Source organism: Falco cherrug, chromosome 11 (assembly GCF_023634085.1).
Source record: "Falco cherrug isolate bFalChe1 chromosome 11, bFalChe1.pri, whole genome shotgun sequence".
Classification (NCBI taxonomy): Eukaryota; Metazoa; Chordata; class Aves; order Falconiformes; family Falconidae; genus Falco; species Falco cherrug.
In genome coordinates, this window is record NC_073707.1 from 14220900 (window position 1) to 14244346 (window position 23447).

Sequence of the window (23447 nt, forward strand, 5' to 3'; positions counted from 1 at the left end):
GCAGCCGTGGCACCGTGGTCTGCCCCGCAGAGACAGCTCTGCCATGGGCTAGGAACCATCCTGCTGCACATCCTCGCTGCTCCTGGGTCCGCCCGCGCTGTCTGCAGCACACTCGGATCAGCTCCACTGGATTACAAAAAAACCCCAACAGTTCCAATTGCAATGGTAAGGCTTACAGAGTTTGCAATTATAAAGCAAATGTAGGCCAGCAGTTGTGGATTTGACTCTGCTTGGCAGCAGGGACTCCCTAGCACCTTCTGAAACCCAGCTGCTCTTGTCAGAGGTGCTTTCTTTGAGGCAGCTGAGTTGGAAAAACGTTGGCCAGAAATGTGTGAATTAGTCAGTAACTCTGTGAGTAACAGGAAGGGAGGTATAATGACCCAGATGACTGCTGCCTCATTGCACGGGCTGTGGAGCTCCGCAGAAAATGTTAAGAGCACTATTCATCCTGCCACTCACCGGCCAGATACACTTTCACTGCAAGGCACTGAGGGATGGTGTCCATCTCTGCACCCTGTCCATAGAGTGCCCACACTGGGGACCCCTCACATGCTGCAACGGGGCAAATGAGGAATGGGAGCTGCACTAAGGCTATGTCAGCGCATATTCCCAAAGCACGTAAGATCTCCAGGTCTCCTTTGCAGAGACAGAGAGGGTTATTTAATGAAACTGCATGGGGTGACATCCCCCAAAACCCAGCTGTTCTGGATAAGACGGCTACCCGTCAGTGGCCAGCCCGTACGTGCAGCACAGTGCGCTGTCGCAGGCTCCAGGCGAGATCAGCCCTTGTCAACATTGCTCCAGAGCAGAAAGCCCCACGCAATGCTGGCCGGGCTGGGGCTGCTCATCCATGAAGAGCTCTGTCGATACAGCCCGGGCCCTCCACCAGAACTCTCTTGGGTAACTGCAAGCCCCACTGCCCCATGCAGACCACAGCCATACCCAGACCTTGCAGGGGGGATGCACAGGCTCAGCCGTGTCTCTGATGAGCCCTGCTGTGGCCATCAGGGTCCTTCACATGCTTTGCACTGAGCTTGGAGAGATTTAGAGCAGAAATACTTGAGCATGCACTTTCCCGAGCGAAGGTCGCAGTTCCAGATTGTTTCCCTGTGTTCAAACAATCAGGTTAATAAATCAAAATAAACTCTCAGAAGATTCATGTTCAAAAAGGATTAAAAACTTCAGGGATCATGCCAGAAATAGTAGGCCCAGATAGAGGGTTTGACCCCTTTTTTGCCAAACACACAGAAAACATCTGCGCAGTCAAACAAAACTATGTAGCAAATTGGATCAAGATGATTCTGACCATGTTTGTGGGTTCCTGAGATCCTTTGTTCAGATGGAAAATAAGCAAATTAATATGCAAGTCTTATAAAGTTGGGATATGCATCGATTTATAGGGGGGCTTTTATGCCTCTAGATAAACACTTCGCAGATCACTTTGTTTAAAAGGGCACAAGTCAAAGAATAGGAGCGTTTCCACAGCACAGGGCAAAGTTCACCATTGTCTGTAGGTTAGATTCAATGAACAAATACCATCAAAATGAAGTCATGCTGACAAGTTAGTATTTTATTCAACAACATTCTAATAATAATTCAATAGGGATGATAAAATAGCAAGTTTATGCCTGTTCAGCACTAGACAATAAAATTTCAATATTTACCCGTCGCATAGCGGTATCACCAGCGAGTCAGAACAGTGTTAAATGAGGAACTTTACAAACATATAGCAGAAGACCCACTTCTTGCCAAGAGAAGTCACACGGACAAGAGTACATTGGAGCCTGGCTGATTTAGGCAATAGTCACCTATGGCAAATCCCAATTAAATTAGGCATCTCCACCAAACGTTCTCTTGCCATTGCTTTTACCCACCTAGATCCCTGTTATTCCAGGTGGATACTTCCAACTCTCATGTCAAACCAAGACCTGCATATCCCATAACTTTGACTTGGAGGTCATGACCAGCACACCCTGTGAACATGGGCTAAGAGTAATGGCATTTGTTTACCTTATACAAACAAACACTTGACCTTCTATGTAACCCAGAGGAGCGTTTAAAAGGCACAACCATACCTCATTTAACATTTCCATCACTGGCTGCCAGCTGTTTGCCTTCATGGATGGCCAGGTCCAACTTCACTGCTTGAGCGTGATCCCCGCAGAGCATGTCGCTGCCGGCAGCTCTCCCAGGGAGCTCCTCCACCCGGCGAGGAGGAACTGCTGGCTGCTGCTGACAGCAGAGGCTTTTGAAAGATGATGGGCTAAATGCAATTGTTGTTGCTGAGGTTGTGCCACTGAGATCTTATCGCTCTGGGAAACACACATGGAAGAGATTTAAATAAGTACGGACACAGAAAGCAGAGCAGAACATTAGGTCTAAAATGATACCCGTTAGAAAGAGTCCAGCAATACCTTGTCTCTCGATAAATACTGAGCCTGCAGCAATATCCTTTGCATGTAAGTCTTATAAAGGAGGTCTGGCCTGTCTGCCAGTAGACTAGCAAAGAATACAGGCATGACAGAAGGTGTGGTTTTAGGCTATCACTGAAAACTCCTCATTTGAGTGATTATTTATGCAGCCAGTGATTTCCTGGGAACAGCAGTACTCGGGACGCACCTTTCTTTTGGTACTGTGATGACACAGGCTAAGCCACTTTGAAATTGTATGAGGTACTGCCATGTTTTAACTGGAACACTGTCATAACTTTTTATTTCTTGGCTTCTGTTACTCAGTCAGGAGCATTTCTTACAGCACTGGCCACCTTCCAGGCATAACATCTACCAAAGGCACTGAGTATGTCCTAGTTTTTCTCAGAATACAGCCCAGAGCAAAGTTACTACAATACAGCAAGTGCAGAAGAGAACCAGCAGCAAGGAGGTCAAACAGTAATTAAAACCAAACTGAAAAAAGAGCAAACCAAAACTGCCTAATCTATGACCCCAGGAGAAAATTATCAGTAACAACAAAGTCAGTTAGAGTAATGCTTTGCAGAACCAGCAGTGCAACACAACTCTGCAGGGCAACACGTGAGTGGGGGCAGCCCCAGTATTCCCAGTTGGATCAGCTTCTGTTTTCTGCTACCAGAAGGTAGGAGCCGGGGGATGAGCACGCCCTGCCTGCATGCCGAGGGGAGCACCCATGGGTGGACGTGTGGCTTCCTTAGCACCAGAGCACCTGAAGCAGGCGGCCAGCCCGCTGCAGTTGTATAACTTCTAAAAGGCAACATCAACAATACGTTAGCTGACTAACCTAAATATGCAAGAGATGAGCACAGCAAAGATACCTCAGGATCTGCCTCCCTAGTATCCAAAATCACTGTACAGTACTCAACTGTAACAAGCACTTCTTGCCTAGGGGAAGGGCGGGGGGAAAAAAGATAAATAACTAAGTGCTGCCAGAACAATTTCCAAGCATAATCAATGCTCCTGTCAAAGTAGGACCATTCACTCCCCGGGATCTTCCAGCAGCCTGTAGTAATAAGCACCTCCAAAAGGCAGGAAAAAGGCAGAAATAGCTCCACTAACACATGTGAAGAGCCAAGGAGCATAGAGATAAAAACATTCATGAGTTCTTTCTGATCCCATCATTCATATGCCTCTGAGATATCCTGTTGTCAGGGAATGCCCAGATTCACCCAGAAGTGCCTTAACTGTGGTCTAGCTGGCCTCCCAACTCCTACTTTAGATGGAAGAAAGATGCACTAAATAGCTCGTCATTCCTCCAGGCAGGGAGGAGGACTTCACCGTCATCCACAGCCCCTTCTCATACAGATGCCAAAACTTCCTTCCCTCCCACCCACCACTGACCAACCTTCACGGAGCCATTCTCAGCCCCCAGCATCCCTGGGTAAAGGCAACATCATTGTCTCACCATCCCTCTGACAAAGAGTAACTATAAAGACTGAAACAGGCAGTGATGGTCCAGCATAAGAAAACAGAGAAACCAGCCTGAGCACCTAAGATGGCTGCAGTTTGCATTTATGTCATACACCTGCATCAGTCCTCTTCTTAATTGTTCTTATCCTATTTTCCAAATAGTAATGGGGATTTTTTTTCAAATATCAGACACCGGTTCCGACCTCTTGGATGCCTATTCAGGTGTGAAGTCTTGGCTCACTGTTGACTTTATGTTAAGCCAGCTCATTACCACCGAACAATAGCCAGTGAATTGGCTATTGTTCAAAGAAATCACTTATCAAGGCCATGCCCAATAAAAACAAACTGTTAGTGCAAAGTTCTGAAGTGCATGAAAGGAAGATTAAGGAAGAAGGATGTTGTTGCAGTTAACGTGTAAGATTAAGAGATGAGAGATCTGGTTTTTATTAAAGGGACTTTCCCTGCAGTGTTGGCCAAGCTGTATAAAATCCCTTTATTTTCATTTCCCTTTGAATAAAATGGGAATAACTCTATTTTCCTGCCCGGTGGAGAGGGTTAGATCACTTCGGCCCTAATGCTCACAATGCCCGCCACCAAAATGTTTATGAAGCACAAGGTGAAAGAAAAAACAACTCAAACAACCACATCGGACTGACCGAATTTTTAAACTCAAATGAATCGAATTTCATCCAGTTTCCAAACCCCCAAATGACTACACACCGTTAGGCTAAGAATAAGCATGTGAAGCGATGCTCTACAGGGTAATTTTCTGGAGAGCCTGGAAGCCCCGGGAGAGGGGCTGCGGATGGGAGCACCTCCTAACTGTGACCGCACGGCTGCACCTATGACAGTCTCATCAATCCTGTGCCGCAGCGCAGCATCCCGGGGGTGGCTGAAGCCCGGGGCACCCTCAGCACCCAGCCAGCTCTCATGCTGCTGCCCTGCACACCCACGCGCCTGATGGATTCCAAGGCATTAAATTGCATTTACGCAGCCGAGACCTCCACGGTACCACAGAGGTAAGCAAGTTTTAACCTGCCGCCTCTTTGGAGCAAGCCGGTGCATTGCATCCTTTCCAGTGAGATCAGTGGCTTTTCAGCCTCGATGCTGGGTGAACTGGGGGTGGCTGAGGAAAGGCTGAGCCCAAGCATGCACTCTGTGAACTGCAGATGTGCAGCGCACAGCTGGGCCAGGAGGGGATGGGACTGCTCTGCTGACAGCCTTGCTGGACCGAAGGGCAATTGCATCCAGGGCTTCGTTTCCCACATTTCTGGGGAAATTGCTGCCTCCTGCACGCTTTGCAAAAGGATAGCAGAGAGCTGCACTGCTTCCAGAGCCAGATCCTGTGCTCGGCTTTGACATGTAGCAGCTGGAGCTGCTACCCACCACTGTGAGAAATGGCTTTCAGTCATGAAAAAAAGGGGGAAAAATATCAAAAAGTCACTTCAAGCTTGGCAAAGCCTCATAGGAAATTTTCAAGGATGCCTGTTTCTTCCACACACCCTCTGCATCAGCAAGGTTATTATTATTATTACAATTTAAAATTATGGACAAATAGCTTTTAGAACATACAGCGGGTGACTGCTTTGGCTTTTAAAAATTGGCTGAGATTTTGTAGATGTTAAAAGGCCCTGCTGCATGCCCATAACATCTCCTTTCCCATTACCAACAGCAACACTGAAACCCTCTGTAAAGTAAAAACACATGCTGGAGCATCAATGATTATAGATGGATAGGCTGAGGTTGCCAACGTGCATTTCTGTGTATAGGTCAAGCAAGACAGAACACAAAGGAGAAAAACATAGAACAAAAGCTCTCAATCACCTCTCCAAGCAGTAAACCGCATATTGAATCAAAACCGTGACAGATTCTCTTGCAGACAACTCCTACCCAGAATAGCAACTGGGAAATTCAGACAAGGACCCAGGAGGCCACCCGCTCCGTGCACCGTGGGTCAGCTGCTCATGGGTGGCCACGGCTGCTGTCCTCACCCGCCTCCTGGAGGTCCAAGATCCCTGTGGTGGGTGTGGAGGGAGGAGATCTCCATTCAACCTTGGCTTTGCAATACTTCCCAAGTATTTTCATTGTCAGTACGGTTTCCATCACAAACAACTCAAAAACAGGTTTTGGTGATGATGTGAGCATAGCTCCTGCCATAAAAGCACAGCAGAACACAGTAAACAGGAGTCCAAACAGGTTTTGGTGATGGTGTGAGCATAGCTCCTGCCATAAAAGCACAGCAGAACACAGTGAACAGGAGTCCATAAAACCTCACAGTTACATTGGAACCATGAAAAGCTCACATTAGACCTGGAAAACAAAAACAAAAACATCCATCCCGCTCTGGTTTTGCACAGTTGCATGTTACCCAACGGCACTGGCAGGCACCTGGCCAGGCAGCGCTGCAGGGCCCCGGGGCACGGGACCCCCACGCCCCCAGCACCCCTTCCCCTCCCCGGGGAGCCAGGCTGTGGCAGTGCCGCCGGGCAGTCACCCTGCGGGTGGGAGCAGTCCACATGCTTCCAGAGGCTCCGAGACACGCTCTCATGAATCAAACAGCTGAAATTCAAACCCAGCGGCCAGGTAAGTGGGGCAAGGGCTCTGAGTCTGCAAGGTGGGGGAAAATGTTTTATGGGTCCTCCTCCCTTCCTCTCCTTTTTTTCTGGGTCTTTTTTTGGCTAAACGCACAAGGTTTTCTTTGGGACACAGCTTTCCACATCACTCGGGAGCTTAAATAACCCAGCTTGTGCAAGCAGCCGTGATGGGGCTGACTGGGGTTGCGGGGGCCACTGGGCTGGCGTCAGCCTGTGACTCGCAGCTCCCACCCTGAAACTGGAATCCCGGGAGTCTCCTCTCCCGGCCGCCCTGCACGGTGCCCCTTGGGTGGCACCGGCTGCTGTGGCGGGGCTGGTTCGTGCTGTGCTCCCCCGGGCAGGCTCGGTGGGGACAGGCTGTGCCGGCAGCGCATGTGGACAACGAGGAGGAGGAGGAAGAGCTGTTCCTGGCACATGCCATGGCCGTGGCCAGCCTGCTCTGGTACGTGGAGAGGTGACCACTTTCAGCCCTGGCATGTCCTCCCAACACCATCCCCGCTCCTGCCAAGCCCTCTGCGTGAGCCTGCCTGCCACATCTGCTGCGCCTCTGACACCCACACACATCCCTGCTCCCACCGACACCCTGGCAGCACTTTTTTTTTTTTTTTTTTTTCCTTTCCAAACTAAACTCAGGAACCAAATACAACACAGGGCACAGAAGGAGCATGAAGGCCATTAAGGACCCCCACACTGAGAACCCGCTTTGCTGATGCCAAAAAAATTGCAGACTGAATGTAATCCCTCTGGATGAGCGGTGCCTCAAGACACTGATTGTTGGGGAGGCACAGCGACTGCGTATGCCATGCCAGCATCATACAAGATAGGGCTTGTCCACAGCTCAGTTACATGTCAAGTGGAGCAAGAGAGAGAAAGCCCATGGTGCTGATGAAGGCAGGCAAAGCCAGCACACTCACACAGGAAGAAATGAAATGCTGGTAAGGCATTTGGCCTGTCATCACTTAAAACTTGCAAACACAACAGTGGTTATTACCAGAGCTGAACAATGAAATCGGGAAAAAAAGCAGTCTCCACTAAGACAACTGCTGAATCAAAACAGCTACAAGAAGTAGAAGGTTTGCTCTTCCTTAATAGAAAATGCTTGGCTTCCCATGGCGCATATCTTGTTCCAATTATTTTAACTCCTTGTGCCATGTGCTACTGAAGGAGGTGGCTCAGCAGCTCAAGCAGGCTGTCAGAGAGCTGCAGCTAAGGGTGGCTAAAACTCCAAGTCTGTGAGAAGTCTAAATCTCCTGAAATCTGGTTTCACTCTGATTTGCAACAAAAACTAACATTTGCAAAATTTCTCGTGACACAGAATGACTTTCCCATCTAAAAAGAGTATCTGGTAAACATCAGCATGAGACATTTCTGCAATCAGCTATTCCCTCCACAAAGCCTAGTAGCTCTGAATTAAATCAAGATGAAAAAACACAGCAAAATTTTCAGGGAAATTCTGCTCCCACCCCACCCCTTCCCTCTGGTCTCCCAGCTTACACGGACAGGCTGGAAACCCTCACAGCCTGGCTTACATCGGCGTTGTAGGTTTCGGGGAGTCAGGCTGAGGGACTGGGAGCCCAGTGCCCTCCTCAGTGTGAAGCCACTGACCCTACAGCTGAAACCAGCTGGTGGCCAAACCACCCCCGCCAAGGCCAGTGGCAGCCCAGCAGGGCCTTCAGCAGAGCCCAGGCATCACAGTTCAGCATCTGATCCACCAGGATGCTGCTAGTGGTGCCAGAACCAATTTGATTAGTCACCTTCCAATAATTCAACCCGCTTCTGGAAAGTACATCTACATTTTTAAGCACTGGTTGGACTGGCAGGAGGCCACGCAGGCCAACACAACAACCACTGTGCCCAATGGGTAAGGAAGCCCTGGGGTATCACTGCTGTGAAATGTTGCATTTGATCTACATGACAAGGTTCCATAACACTGATTTACTTCATCCCACTTGCTTACATCCATCACAGTGGCTATTTGGTTTGCCCACAGCTGCATTTGAAGGAAGCTGCTCTTGGTGCTGTTCCCAATACATGTGGTGGCCCTGCAAGGATGCTTCCATCTAACATGACCAACAAATAGAGGAGGGAGAGGAACACAACCAAAATCCACTTGCTTAGATCCACTGCCAGGCTGGAAACAAAACTTCCAGCCACTGGGATGGCCAAAACACGTTCCCTTTGTACTCATTGCACATCAGAATCACATCTCTTGTACTGTCCTGGGAGTGTCCTTGAATATAATTTCCTTTGTTTGTTTTAATTGAAAATCCTTGGGGTGCTTTAAGCCAATTCTGGTAAAGCAAAAGCAAAACCACAAACCTTGCTTCCATTCCAACCATAAGCCAGTGAAGCTTCAGAATCAAAAAGCAGCGTGGGAACACCGTGGCTCAGGTACCTCTCTCCATCACCAGCGAGTGAATAGCTCCCGTGTGGCACTGCTGCTCTCCCAGGCGGAGCGGGCACTGCCCACGCGGGGCGGCAGGGCACAGGGGGTGGCCGTGCTCCCCAGGGTGCTCCCCGGCTCGGAGCAGCACGGAGCCACAGGAGCCAACAGCCGGGCACCCAGCGCAGCGCTGGCAGCGGCGCTGGCTCAGCCACGGCAGCTAGCTGAAGAGGGAAGTCTGACGAGCCAGGCGGGCTCATTGCCAGAATCTAGGGTGGGCAATAACTGTAACTGTGCCCCAGGCACTCCAGCTCAATACATGGTCTCCTAGCTCCGGGTCTGAGCAATAAATGCAAGAGGAGGAAAGCCTTACCTCTGAGGCGAGGTGAGAGAGCAGCCCACGGGAACAGGCAGCAGTTTAACGACCACAGCTGTGTGCCCATGCCCAGGGCTGACCCACGCTGCTGGCCCGGCCACCGAGCCGGCAGGGACACGCACTGTGCCCCGAGACCCAGCTCCAGCAGCCCTGCTGCCGGCACCATGGGGCTGCTCTCAGCCCCCCAAACCACCCTTTTTCCCCCCAAAGCAGCCTTGACTCCCCACGTAGCCAGTGGATTCGGGGCACAGAGGCTGTGGGAGGCTCCAGACGCATCAGGGCAGCTCAGGGCAGGGGAGGCCAGGGCAGCCTGGGAGGAGCCAGTGGTAGGATGGGGTTCCCAGCCTGCCCAGAGAAAGGATCACAGATGAGCGTTTATGGCCCAGGCAGCTGATTCAGTCACTCCTATGCAGGCTATGAGCCTTCCGGCAGCTGGAGGCTGCTGACAGCCCTGCCGTGCAGCCTCTGGCCAAGCAGCACAACATTGGTGGATGGGAACGGATAAAGTATGAGATCCAAGGGGAGACTTAGGCTGCGGTTTAACATTTTTTTTCATATAAATGTAGTATCTCTCTAAGCTGCAGTCACCTGTCCCACCAGCTGGTAACTCTCAGGCCTTAGAAAAATTCTTCCATCTAGATTAAAAGGGGCACTGCAGAGACTGCTGCTGTTTATCCCAAGGTTTTTCCTTACTGGTGCTCAAACACTGGGATTTAAGGCTGACCTCTCCCACAAGTGGGTCACTCCCTTCCCTCCTCCTGGAAACACAGCAGCAGTGGCAGGGCACGGCTCTCAGCCCACAGCAGGGGCAGGGAGCTGCCCCCATGTGCCACGCTGCAGGTCCCAGTTGGACCCTGCTGCACACCCGCTGTGGGACCCAATGAGCATCTTCTGCAGGACAGCGGGAGATGGAGCAGGGGAGGAGAATTGGTGATGCTGGAATATGAAGTTGGGGCCAGGAAGAGATGCTCTGATAGCAGTGGTCCTAGGACAGCAGTGAGGGCAGCCCAGCGTTGCACAAGAGCCCTGTCCCCACAGCAGACTTGGGAGCTGGCAGAGCAAAGGCAGCCACTCGGCTGACTGTCGCTGCCTGCAGAGGTGGCAGGGTGGTTCCCTGCCATACAGGGACCGAGGGTGACTCAGGGCCATGTGGAGCTCTGCAGAGACCTTTGGTCCTCCTGCCCAGTGGAAGTGCTCACTGTCACCACGTGAAGAAAGAGACAAAGGTGGCCCAGGCACAGGGCAAGTGACCTTTGGGGAGTCACAACTCCAGCTGCACCCCTTCCCACCCTGGAGCAGAGATATGATGCAGGATCTGCACTTGACCCAGTCACCACATCCACCAGGGGCAATCCCAGCTACCAGCACTACACAGCACATGTGACACAGTGGCACAAGGGCTAGGATGCCTCTCCTGCCACTCCCAAGGGAGCAGCAGTGAGTCAAACCTAAGGCAAGAGGAGGAGAAGGAGGGACTTTCTCCTCTTGCTCCACACCAAGACACTGAATCCCAGCCATGCCAACAGGAGGGGGCTTACTTCAGAGCAAGGAACATCTTCCACATCCAGTCAGTTGTCAGGGCATCTCTCATCCTACCTTCCCATTTCAGAAAGCAAGGATCAACCTTTTACCAGCTGTGACAGCTAAAAGCCCCAGTGGCTCCTGCCTGCTCCGTGCCTAGCCAGGCCTGTGCCCTACAAGGCTCCTTCTGATGCTGAGATGCAACTCAAGATGATCCCAATTAAAGAAGTGAGGCTGTCACAATTTCAGCTGCACAAGTGAGATGAGAAAACTAATGGTGTCACCGAGTGTCTGCAGGAACAAATCTACAAACCTAATCACCTCCCAGCATAGCCAGGCTGCCAGTGCCTGAAGGAGGGTGATAGGGGAGAAGAAAGCTGTTGGGACTCTTAAAGAATATTAATTCACACTAATAGGAATCGGATCTGTCCTTGCCTGTAATCAGCAGCAGAACTGAGATCCTGAACTGGAATATTAATGCAAGTGCTCCATGGGAGATGGAAACCTCTCAAAACCTCTCTCAAATAATGAGAATTAAATGTTAGAAGAGCAGCGCAGCAAACTGCAATGCAGTGGTAGTGTCAGGGGAAGCCTGCTGAAAGAGGAGGTGGGGAAATGCAGCGGGAGTATCACTGCCTCCTGGTAGTGCCCAGGACCACAAACCCATACCGACTGCTTCCCAACACATTGAATTTTCTTTCCAGACACCCTTCCAAACTTGGGTGCAATCATTGTTTCTCCTGTAAAATATAATATAACTGAATTTTTAATCCAGGTTGATCAGGTGCATCCTCTGTGCTTAATGAAACCCACTATACAGGAACAGGAAAGAAATTGCTCACTGTAACAGCTGCTATATTTTGTTATTCTGTATAACTACTGTTATGTTTTGGGTGTAGAGAAATACCTCTGATGCTTCTTTTCAATGAGGTACTAAGGATATGAGGTGTTCCACCTGAGATATGCCATTGGAAACCAGCAGCTCTTCCTGAAAGTAAAACCGATGGGGAACATCTGACACCAAGAAGGGGACAGATCCAGGACACCACTTGCTGCTGAAGCCCAGCCTGCAGGCACACCTGCCTTTGGCAGAAGAGGGGCCTGACTAAGACTTGCCACCCTGAGGATTATACTGCAGCTCTCAGGCAGGTCTTTTAAAAGACATTTTTTTAATCTCATGTCAGTTTTTTGCTCCCCAGTGTGTTTGGCTACTTGGCTTATGAAGCAGCAGAGCGTCTCTGAGGCACTGAGCCCCCGCAGGGCTGAGCCAACCCTACGCTGGATGAAAAGCCACAGCCAGGTAGGCACTTTGCTGAACGGAAGCACATCATACTCCAGGTTTCTTATTGAGGCCCAAACAGGGCATCTCCGGTTCCTTCCGTACATCCTGCCCCATCCTCAGGCAGCTCCTGCTGCAAGTTCCCTCTCCCAATGTTCCCTGATGTCTGCAAGTAAGCGGCATCCCAAGGCAGGGATGCAGCTTCTGCACTTACCACATCATGGCCCAAAAGACTGAAGGAAAAATGAGTTTTCATCTCCCTAAGGACAAAAGAAAGGTCCTGGTGAACCTTGCGTGAGAACACTTACTGGAGAAGAGGACAAAAGCAAAACCCCTTAAAGAACACATGCAGGGCAGGTAGCTCCGTGCAAGCTGAGCCCCAGCCCCGATGTGCACACACTCCCACTCTGCTGCCGCACGTCTCATGCCAGCCGGCCTGGCAGGCCGACAGGACTAATGTTTGGGTGGTCACTCAGGGTTCACTGGCAAAATCCAGCAGCCAGACCTCCCACCTCCACTACCTGGGCTCAAGCAAAGCCGTGCCTGGCTGCAGGAGGTGCCAGCAGGGCTGGGCAGGGAGATCCTGGTGTACAAGGGAGCAGTGACCTTCCTGCCCCACCGGCAGCTCTGCAGCACCCCGGCAAAGGGGGTCACAGAGAATCCCCCCCACCCCGAAACACCCTTTTGTTGCTGCTGTGCTGAGAGGGGTGAACTGTGGACCCACATGGGGTGGCGGGGAAGAAGGACACGCGCTCCACGCAGTGTGCCATGGGGACCCCTGAGCCCTCTGCATCCCTCCCACAGCCCAGACCCCTTCTTGGCTTCCACAGAAGTTTCCAGTTCCTCATTATTAAAGCAAAGCCTAAGAGCCTTTGAGCTTCCTAATTCACTTTGCAAGTGAGGCGGAGAGGGACCACAGCCATGACCCCACCGCCCCAGAGCGCTCCACCTCTCCTCCCGCCCCGCATCTCCTCCTGCCCCACCCCACCAAGGCAAAGGTCCTGCTTCCCGCCCCGCTCCATCACACAGTGGATCGTCACCTCCACGAAGGGGAACAGGATTAATTCACGGCAAGCCAAGAGTGATCCTTTGGCGCTCAACTAAAAAGGGAGAAGTCTGTTTTTTTAACCTTTGAAACAAAATTGCCTCCAGTTAAAATTAATGATTTACTTTTTTCTGTTATTACAGCTAAAAAAGTTGATCTGCCATGGCATTTCTTAGCAAAACGCCTTTGTAACAAGCATGCTAGCACTGTGCCTTGATTTTTCTCTGCAGTCAGCAGATACACATTAACAGCTGCATATGGAATTGCAGCGCATCCATGCCTGAGGCTGCCGTCGGAATAATGACGGACGGTATTCACCCCTGTCGCTCACGTGGCAGATCTCCTTAATTTAGTTTGCTGGCAGAGAAAACGAATGACTGAGAGCTAAGTTAGCTTTCTTTGGTATTGGTATCTCTATTATTTTCTTCTATACCAGGTTAATTCCGTGCTAACGAGAGCGAGGGTGGGAAGCCGCAGGACGGGCAGGCAGCGGGGTGAGGAGCCCGGGGGCACCGGGGCACGGCGGGGGTGGCACCTGCCGCTGCCGAAGGGCAAAGCCTGGAGGGGGGGCGGGGGGGACACAGCCCCGGCCGCCGGCAGCTGCCCCCTCCCTGCTGTGCGGGGCCGCCCGCTGGGGCACGGCCGCTCGGTGCCAGCCCGGGCGGGGCGGCGGGGCAGCGCCGTCGGTCCCCGCTGCTGCCGGGGGGCGGGGGCGGCAGCGGCCGGGAAGATGCCACCGGCGGGCACCAGGCGGAGCTGGTGCACCAGGGACGGGCAGCCCCCCCGCCCCCCGGCACCCCCCCGGTGTCCCCACCTGAGGGGACAGGCCACCTGGCTGGACGCGGTACAGCAGACAGGCAACAGAGAACATTTCTGTTACTGCTGCAGCTACACGTGCTCGGACAGAGGGACCCACGGGCAGCCGCCCCGCACCCTGCCCACGCAATTTACAGCGAGGCAGACCCCACGGCCCGGCCATGGGTGCCAGGAGCGCACCATGCACAGCCCGCGGAGAAGCTGGGGCTGCCACGCTCATCTTTGGCTAAAGAGACAATTTCTGGTTCGTGTCCCTATGACAAATTAAGGATTTCTGCTACGTGCAACATTTTTTCCCTCCACCAAGTGGCTGTGAAGCTTTGCCTGTCCTGGGCACGGAGCGCAGCACCAACACAGATGGAGAATATCCTGCCAGAGCTGAGAGAAGCAACTCCCACCCCAGACCCACCAGTGTAAATGTGGAAAGCTCAGCTGTGCTCGCTGGACCAGTTCAGGATTTACCAAGACATTCACAAAAGCTGAATTTGGCCCAAAACTTGGGAAAGAAGAGTGCATTCAGCATTTGCTTCCCCGAAAGAATCAAGCTTGCCAGCTTCTTCTTAGTATGAGGGGCCAAGCCTGCGGTGTCAGGACTGACTCCAGCAGCCGCCGTGCCGAGGCCAAGGTTACCCGGGTGCCCGCCTGTGCCGCCACACCGTGCCAGGCGCAGGGAGTGGGGAGAGCACCCCCTGCCTTTGTGCCCGTATCCAGGCATCCGGGAGTGCTCCCACTCCTTCCTGGCAACTCGTCCCTCACAAATGCCGCTGCACTTGCTTCAGAGGAGACAAGAGACACCACTTTTGTAGCCAGGGACCAAAACAAGAAAAGCAACAGCAGCCACCCTTGCAGGCTGGCTTAAGGTGACTCCAGAGCAAGCTCTCCTGTTTTGCCCAACTCCTGCTGCCAGCAGCTCTCGCTCTCAGCATGCACCCCACTCCCACAAGAAGAGATTTCTAGCCTTCATCACCCAGGCTGTGCAATCAGACCAGGAGAAAAGCCTTTCCCTTTGGGCCAGGACCATTCATCATCATCCCTTGTGAGCAGAGCCACAGCAGCATCTCTGCTCCCTCCTGGGAACGGGGTCACCCAGCCACATGGCTCACAGGAATCCCAGGGCCATGCTCCTGCTCCCAGGTGTGATACCACCCAACAGACTTGCACAACACAGGATGACCATCACCCTCTAAAAGTACACATCTCAACATTAAAATCTTGATTAGCAGGTGCCAACCCATGCTGACCACCTTGGCTGCTGTCCATCAAGGTGTCTGGAGGAATCAGCAGCTCGGTACCCACAGCATCATCACCCCTGATGGTCACAACTGAGTCAGAACCCTTTCCACCAGACTAAATCATTTATATCAAGCCTGACACATACAGATGGTAAAAAACCCCCACACCACTTCCTTTCATTCAGGGTTGCAACGCCATCATACCTCTAAGCATAACTTTTCAAAACTCCCTCTTTGGTTTTCCACCAAGACTGTTTGCCCCTGCGTGCTTTGTTGGGACCAACATGTGGGATGGGAGCTAGGGGAGAGGGAAGCCCCCGGCTCAGCCTGCTGCCAGCATCGCCAACCCCACACTCCTGCCCGGTCCCAGGAGGCTGCCTGGACACTACTGGGGGCACAGAGCTTCAGCAGCCCCCTGCCAGCCTGCACACACTCTAACCAGCCTTTTTTAAAAAGCCCGAAAGAAATGGCACAGCATGCAAGGAACTGTAAAATAAAGGTTGCAGAGATATGAAGTGTCTATGGAAAATGTGAATCTTTGCCTTTCACTACCGAATCCAACCAGGGAGAAACTGCACCCCCGGACCAAACAGCTGCCTGGGTAATACAGAATTTAAGTGAGGTGTATCCTACACTTAAAATAGATGGACTTTATATATTCACTGTCACAAGCAGTATTTTCAGAGCAGTTTTCATTTGACTTGAAGCCATTCTCTTCTGTGATCTATTGCAGGCAGGTGAACCTCATGGAACATTTTCTTCTTTTTTGTTTTAAATGATGAAGCATTTCCCCCATGCTAGATACTGACCTTCCACCTCCTATGCACCCTCTTTCTCTTAAGTAGAATGAGGTGATGCTAAATAGGCATCAAATAGGTACCTTTGGCATCAAAATAGAGATAATACCATGAAATCTCTAAAGCAGTTTCTCCCAGGAATCCCACTTCTGGCTTCACTCCTGGGTTCATGACTATCCTTGTCCATGCCCATTGCCAGGGTTGCAACTACCTTGCCAAGGGCCCTACCCCGATCCCCCTTCTCTCTCCTTATCCCTCCCAGGCTGCCCCCAGCCACACCACAGCGAGCCCAGACAGCTCACCCCCCTGCCAGCCCTCTGCCGCTTGCCTTCTTGTCCAAACATTTCCTCCGGCTCTGAAAAGTGCTGGCTAGATTTCTAGCATGTTAGGCAAGATTAAATAATAACCCTTTAAAGATGTAAAATATCACAGTATGATTTATTAAAACGCCCAAAATATTTATGGAGCTTGTGAAAATGTAGCGGTGGGGGTGCGTAAGTGTGCAGTGAAATAAGTTCAGCTTTCTGCAGGTCCCGGGCCCCGCACTGGAGGGTACGTGAGCATCACTGCCAGGGCAGCACCAGCTGTGGGGGTGCAGAGCAGGGACTGCCCTACTCCCACCCACAGCCCTAAGACCAACTGGGCTTCAAACTTCCCCAGAACGTGGGGCCTTCCCAAAGCCTGAGCGGAGACCCAGCAGTGGCATGGCTCCCCAGCCCCCCAGCGCACAGCCCACCCGCAGCATAGGCAGGCGTTGGACCCCCCCAGGTAGCAAAGCTGTAGCGGTGCAGTGTGAGCTGTGCTCAGCTGGCACGAGTACCAGAAGATACCCATAACATTGTGCAGCCCCAGGAAGGCTTTGCTGCTGCTGCCCTTCGCCCTCTGCCTCTCCTCCGGCCACAAGAAGTCATCACCTGTCAAGCTTGAGTTGTGACCTAAGGAGAGGCAACGAGATGGCACTCACCAGACACATTCACACTTCTGTGTAAAGTCGACTTCAGGTGTATTTAAGGGGAAAATGTTGTGCTGTTTGGAAAGTAAGTATGATCAGATTTGGCTTTTCATTTAATAAAGTCGTGCCTCTGTCATACCCTTCCCATCTCTTTCCCTTTGAGATTTACTTAATCCTGCTTGAGAAAAGAAAACTGCTGATCAAGATGGGAGTTACTTCAGCATCTGTGCCTGAAACATTACTTCGTTTCTCCTGCACTTTTTACTCTCCAGCATTCAGCAGCTCCCTCCAAGACTCTTAGCTTCTCTTGTCTTCTGTTAATTAAAACCCAGTTATGATTGCTTGCTGGTAACTCCACACTGGTCTAAACAAAATAAACCCAGCAACATGGTGGGCTTTGTAAGTGTCACATGAAAAGGCAACCACAGGTCTTACTGCAGCATAAACATAGCTCAAACTATTAGTGATTGTGTTTTTGCATGTACTGTGCTTATTTGGGGAAAAGGCACCTACAAATCTTTTCTTCAAAAATATTTTAAAAGAACATGCTTACGTTTCACATGTTGCATAAAACTGACATTGATAGCTTTTAAATACCAACAAGGGAAGAGAGAAGGAACACACTGGAAAATCAGCATAACCACCGTGACCATGCCACTACCTTGTTCCAACAGGTCCCAGGGAAGGACGATGAGCCCCATGGCTGGGGGCATCCAGCGGCTTGGGCAGCTTAGGCAAACTGCACCATCTAACCCCATCTGAAGATGTCACTGGCTGTTTTTTAGCATCTTAGAACAGCTCTAGGAGCCATATGGCTTATTCCTATTCATTGCACAATAATCCTCCAATCTATTCTACATTAAAAAAATATAAAGCTTTCTGTAAATTCAGTGTTATTTTTCTTGCTTTATCTGCAGCCTCCTTAGCATTGCTGCATGGAAGGTAAGCGTCTGCTTTGGTGAACCCACTACCGAAATGTTGTGACAGCTACAGAGGTAAGCTGAGCATCAGCGGTCACAGCACGAGGAGGCACAATAGACACAAAAGCACCCTGCTGCCATTTGGAAACGCTGACTTTGTCTAGCATGTCTGTTTTCAGTCATATAAAGAATTCCTCCTCCTCATCCTCTGCCCTGTTTGCAATGCTGGCTTGTGGCGGTTGCGAGGGAGAGGCTGCCACACTCTGCCCTGCTCCTTTACTCCTTTTGGCTGCAGCAGACAGCAGCTGGGTCCTGCCCGGGGTGGGCATGGTGCTGCTGGCCCCATCCGTGGCTGCTCGCAGCTGGAAGAGGCTGCTCCGCAGGTCCCTGGAGAAGCGGTTCAGTGGGCAGCGGCCACTCACAGCGTTGGCCACGGCAAGCCCGGTGTCAACGTTGGTCTCCGCCGTGTGCCGAGGGACGTGGCTCTCCTGGCGAGAAGCCTGCTGCTTGCTGCTCGCCCGCCTGCGGAGCGGGGTGGCTTCCCACCATGGCCGGGCTGCTGGACCACTGTGAGAAGAGCAGAAGTGCCTGTGGAGCTCACCGCCAGCTTGCTCAGGAATAAGGGCTTCGCTGTGGTCAGATTTTATTTTACCCTTTGCGGCTCTGACCTCCTGGCTTCTCCACCCAGGATTACCCTGTTTTGCAGGGAGAGGGGCTGGGACAGAGTCCTGCAGGATTTTTTCATTGCCTGCGTTATGCTGATGGGAAAGCCCAACATGTGCTTCATGGGGCTTGGACCTCTCTTGTACCTGTTGAAGAAAATTTAGAGAGAACCTCATTAACAGATTGTTCTAGCCTGGCCAAGTGGTGATGCTCTCACCCAGCCTCACTGTGCTGAAATCGCCTGCAGCATGAGTCAGAGCCCCACTAGAGAACAGCACAGTGGTCCTACAAGCCTAAGTGATAGCAGATGAAAATGTAGGTAATGTGATGCACATAGAAAAAAAATAATAATCTTGGCTTTACACACAAAATGCTAGCTTGTGAGGTGACTGTAACCCAGGGTCTCATTTCTGTGACAGACAGCAGCATGATAGCATCAGTTCAGTGCCTGAAGCAGTCTAAAAAGTAAATGAAATCTTAAGAATTATTCCAAATGAAATGGAGAACATGGTTATGCACGGTGCAGCTCTGGTCCCAAAGCTGGGCTATGATGCCTGTCCTTCACCTGCAGCACACAAGAGGGTATCATGGAGCTGGAAACGCTCAGAAATGGATAAGGGTAATTGCAAATACAGTAGAGGAACACCCATGTATCCTGGGGAAAAAGACATTTTGGAATGGAGAGGATGAAAGGCTAAACCACCACGAGCCACCCGGAGAAACAGATAAGGATTGTCCATTCCCTGCCATTTGCAATGCAAGAAGCAGAAGCCATCAAATGAAGCCAGCTGGAGCCAGCTCCAGTTAAAGGAAGGTGGCAGTAGGCCTGGGGAAGTCCCTGCATACAAGAAGGTGACGTGGATTCAAGGGGAGACTAGATAAACACTTAAAGAAGAATTACCACAGCTAGTTTCAGAAGACCCTCAAGTTTAAAGCAGGCAGTTTGGGAGTGTATATTGGTGGGGTGTAACACATGCACTTGTCCTCTTGCTGTTCCTGCCAAGGCAGCCACCCAGCTGAACCCCAGTTCAGACAAAGAACCTGAATTGCCACATCGTGTCTACGAAGCTCTTTACACTTCTGTTTGGGGGTTTCCTGATGGCAGCACGCACACGCTGTGGTGCTCGTGGCCACCTTCCAGAGGCATCTCAGGACTAGCACACACATGTGACAGATTTGCTGCAGGTGACCTAAACACCGCACGCACAAATAGCTGTGCCTGTCCCAAAACCCTCTTGGAGGCATCAGACCTACCAGAGCTCCTTCACGTCTGCAAAAGCAGACTGGCTGTTTTTGGAAAGAAACTTGTTCAGGAAGCTCTGGATCGATCACATGGCATTCCCTTTGATGGCTGGGCAACACACGGACAGACTAATCCAGGGGGAGATACCTGTCAGACCAGCGAGGCCAATGGGACCGGGACCGGCTGAACATACATGTCCCACCGGTTCCCGTGGAACACATCGCCCCTGGGACCCCAGCCAGAGCAAGGCACCCACTCACCAATCCTCTACAAGGCTAGAGACATGTTTCATGTCTTTATTTACAAAGCAATGGTCCTACTCTCCTACTTAAGACTCCTAAATCAGTCTTAAGGCTAAACTTGTAAAATTTAAACAGGGATCTCCTGTAAGTAGTCAAAGAAAGGACATGGAATAGAATAGTAATTAGTGAGCGACTTCAGCAAAAAAAAAAAAAGAGAGGATGTCGTTTATATACTACTTTATCAAACTGGGTGGCTTGGGTTATCTCTTCTGCAATAAAACCAAGAAAAAGTTCTTGCAGGCTCAGGGGGGAATGACAGCTCTGCGTGGGTAGCAGTCCGTGAGCTGACCCTTGGGTTTGATTTGCAATAAGGCAGAAAGTTGGGGCAGGGGAGAGGCAGAATAAATGATCTACAGGTACTTAGAATAAAGATTGACAGCATGAACTGGAGAACAAGGAGCCGTGTGCCAGGCTGCCAGCGCCCTGCATGGAGCAGCCACAGGAGATGCATCCCCAGGCTCAAGCAGCCTCCAGCTTCCTTCACCAGGAGCACAGTGCAGCACAGCTACACCCCAAAAAAAGCTGCTGAACATCCTGCCAGTGAATTCATGTACATCTGTCAGCTTAAAGACCTTGTACCTGCAGCAGGAAGAACCACAGAGTAATTTAGGAAGGGACCTCTGGAGGTCACCTGGCCCCATGCCCTGCTCCAGGCAGGGTCAGCTTCAAATCTACATGAAGATGCTCAGGGCCTTGTCCAGTCTAAGTGGATGGAAACCAGTTTATAAAGCGATACTGAATGAGAAGCATGCAAAAGCTGCCCGGGGGATTAGTGTTCAGAGCAGCATAAAAATAGGCCGTGCAGAATTAGTAATTTGATTCGTAACAAATGAGCTCTGGAAGCTAAAAGAAAAAGAAAAAACCACAGGATGGGCAAGATATTTAAATATCCAAATTACAAGAAACAAAATAATCAGAGGTGGGAGGTGTTGTTACAATGGAAAGAAAGCACACTAAGCTAAACTGCCTGCCTGCTCACATGTAGTTCCCGCTGTGTATTATCTCAGCAGAGCCTTTTTTTGTCATTTTTAATTGGTGTGTGTTCATACAAGCTCTGGACCACACACCTGAACAGAAAAGGCAGAGATTTCCTAGGACATTTCTTTGGCACTTGCACCCAACTGCAACTGACTCAAGAACTCACACAAACCTATCGCAGGCAGTTGTATCCAGACTATACTTAGAATACATCTGGTTTCAGATGCTAAAAATTTGCTTTCAAAAACATTTATAACATAATGACTTAGCAAAAAAATGAATAGGCTGCTATGGTTGTTTAATTCAAGCAGGGAAGGCAAGATGTTAAACTAGCCTGCTCAAAAATGCATTCATACTTTCACTGTCAGGGATGTTAATTTAACAATATGAGAACATTCCAAGGATCTGTGCTTATATTTATCGACAGCATCACGGCATTGACAGCTACCAATTACTGCATTCAAAAATTCAAAAGAAAACATGAACAAGCAAAATCTTAATTTCCATTTTAAACCAGTCCTGCTTTCCTTGAAAAAAAAAAAAAAAAAGATAAAAAAACCCTTCCTCTCAGAGCACCACAGACACATACCTGAAGCAGAATTGTATTTCCTTCGTAGTCTTGTGTTTGCCACCTGGTGCTACTGATAGGAATACACGGGTTAGGCAGGAGAGGCACCAGCTGCCCGATTTCTTGCACCTTGAACTGCAAGGCTGCTGACTCCTTCGGCTCCGCAGCCACCCCGACGGGCAGCTGCTTCAAACAGAGCTGGACAGCAATATTTTGGGTTGCATACAACACAAAGACACAGAAGTTACTTTTCTGCATAGTTGCTTCTCTCTGTAGGATCATCTCGTAGAGCCTGACTGCATCCTCATAGTTATCGAGGCTGCAGTAGAGGGTGACACGCAGGATTTCAGGGCCACAGTGCACCCGCCTGATGCCCCACACAGGCATCTGGTCATCCAGGCCATAGAAGTCCTGGGGAGCTGGGGCGTAGGGGTGGCTTTGCCCATTAGCAATCTGGGCACACTGGTAGCGCCAGGGTGGACGTTGGAACTGCTCGTGGATCTGGAAAATCCGTTCTTCTCCCAAGTCCTCATGTAGAAAAAGAAGAACAGATATTCCAGGAAAGCCGCAGCTTCTCTTACGACATCTCTCATAGTATTTCAGTGGAGTAACTCGCTCAGACACCAGGAAAAGGCGAATATCTGGGCAAATCCACTCCAAAAGCCGATCCAGAGTTTGCTGCAGAAGCAATGAGTGTCCTGAATTGGCGAGGAGATGCACAGTCATCACAGCGTCTGCTCCATCATCCATTGCAAAGGTGCCTGACAAAAAATAAAAACAAATTGGTGCCTTCCCTTTCCTGCTACTGCAGCCTCAGTAACACGAGGGGTATACTTTAGAACTTAGACAGAACAAAGTCAATCTCCTACAAGCTTCGCGATACCCCAACGAAATAGGCAGGTACGCATGGTTAATGCACATGGGGAGGCAGGTGAGGAGTGACAAGGTGTTACGTGCCGGGTCCCGGGTGACTCACGCGACGGCAGAGCTCAGCTGAAGGCTCATTCTCCAGCTCCCAGACCCAAGCTGTGGTCACTGGGTTCATGCGACCGACATGTCCAGAAACACCTCTGTGTCCTACTGCTCCTGTCCCTCATGGCACCAGCAGCAGAGATGAAGAGCACCAAACACAGGGGCAGCGCTTCCCCAGGGTGAGGTGGTGCTGTCAGCACTCCGGCCTGGCAGCGGTGGAAACGGACACTCCGGATCTGGCCAAATCCCACCACTGCTCATCTCTGTGCCATCGCCACCTTTTGCAAAGGCGATGTGGCACTCGTGTTTGAAAACCTCAGCGTATTTTCTCGTAGTCAGCAGGCTGGCTTTAGCTCGTTGCAAAAAAGCTTGTGATCTTTGTGAGTCACACCCTTCTGGAGCATACAGATAAGCTATTCTTTAAAAACAAGGAAGGAAAACAGGCTAACAAAAGAAAAAAACCCAGCCATGTGAACACAATAGATAACAATAAGGACAGATATGAATCAGCCTCAGGAAAGAGGAGCTTTGGGAAAAAAACCTCGACTCCTAGTTACACACTTCACAACACAGGTAGCTTGCTGCCTAGCCAGAAATCAGCTCCTGGGTTATTAAACACAGCCCATAATAGCTGGGTACCAGGTCTCCCCCTTTCAGGGCCCTGTCTGCCTCTTTTTGCTCCTGTGTTTTTTTTTATTTTAATGCCAAAGGTATCCCTGTGATTAGCACCCTTAGGCAAACTCCAGGTTTTTTCCATTGCTCCTCACGTTTACATATTGGTACTTAATTTAGCTTATTGTGTAGACTACAACAGGAATGCTGAAGATACACCTCTTGCCAGGCTTCTTCCAGTGTCCAGACAATAAATCACACTGCTCTTTCATCTCCTTATTTTTTCAGCCCAGGAGCAATACAAGTTAAGCCAACC

The 23447-nt window shown here is 50.6% G+C and overlaps 1 protein-coding gene across 4 annotated transcripts; it reads right to left on the reverse strand.

The window, feature by feature from the left end:
* Positions 1–1541: 1541 nt before the first annotated feature.
* Positions 1542–22904, reverse strand: FAM124B (family with sequence similarity 124 member B). 4 transcript variants are annotated; one of them, XR_003560981.2, is made up of 4 exons: positions 22431–22904; positions 21569–22308; positions 17535–18602; positions 1542–2312 (listed from the first exon to the last, which is right to left on the reverse strand). XR_003560981.2 is itself a non-coding variant. In XM_027808908.2 (3 exons), exons 1-3 carry the CDS (start codon positions 22453–22455, stop codon positions 17973–17975), a joined length of 1395 nt encoding a protein of 464 aa, XP_027664709.2. In that variant the 5' UTR covers positions 22456–22904; the 3' UTR covers positions 16341–17972. The 4 variants fall into 4 exon arrangements, 2 of the variants coding, with proteins under 2 accessions (XP_027664709.2, XP_027664710.2); XR_003560980.2 differs by lacking the exon at positions 1542–2312 and adding an exon at positions 16341–16856; XM_027808908.2 differs by lacking the exon at positions 1542–2312 and having other exon boundaries at positions 16341–18602.
* Between the last annotated feature and the right edge of the window lie 543 nt (positions 22905–23447).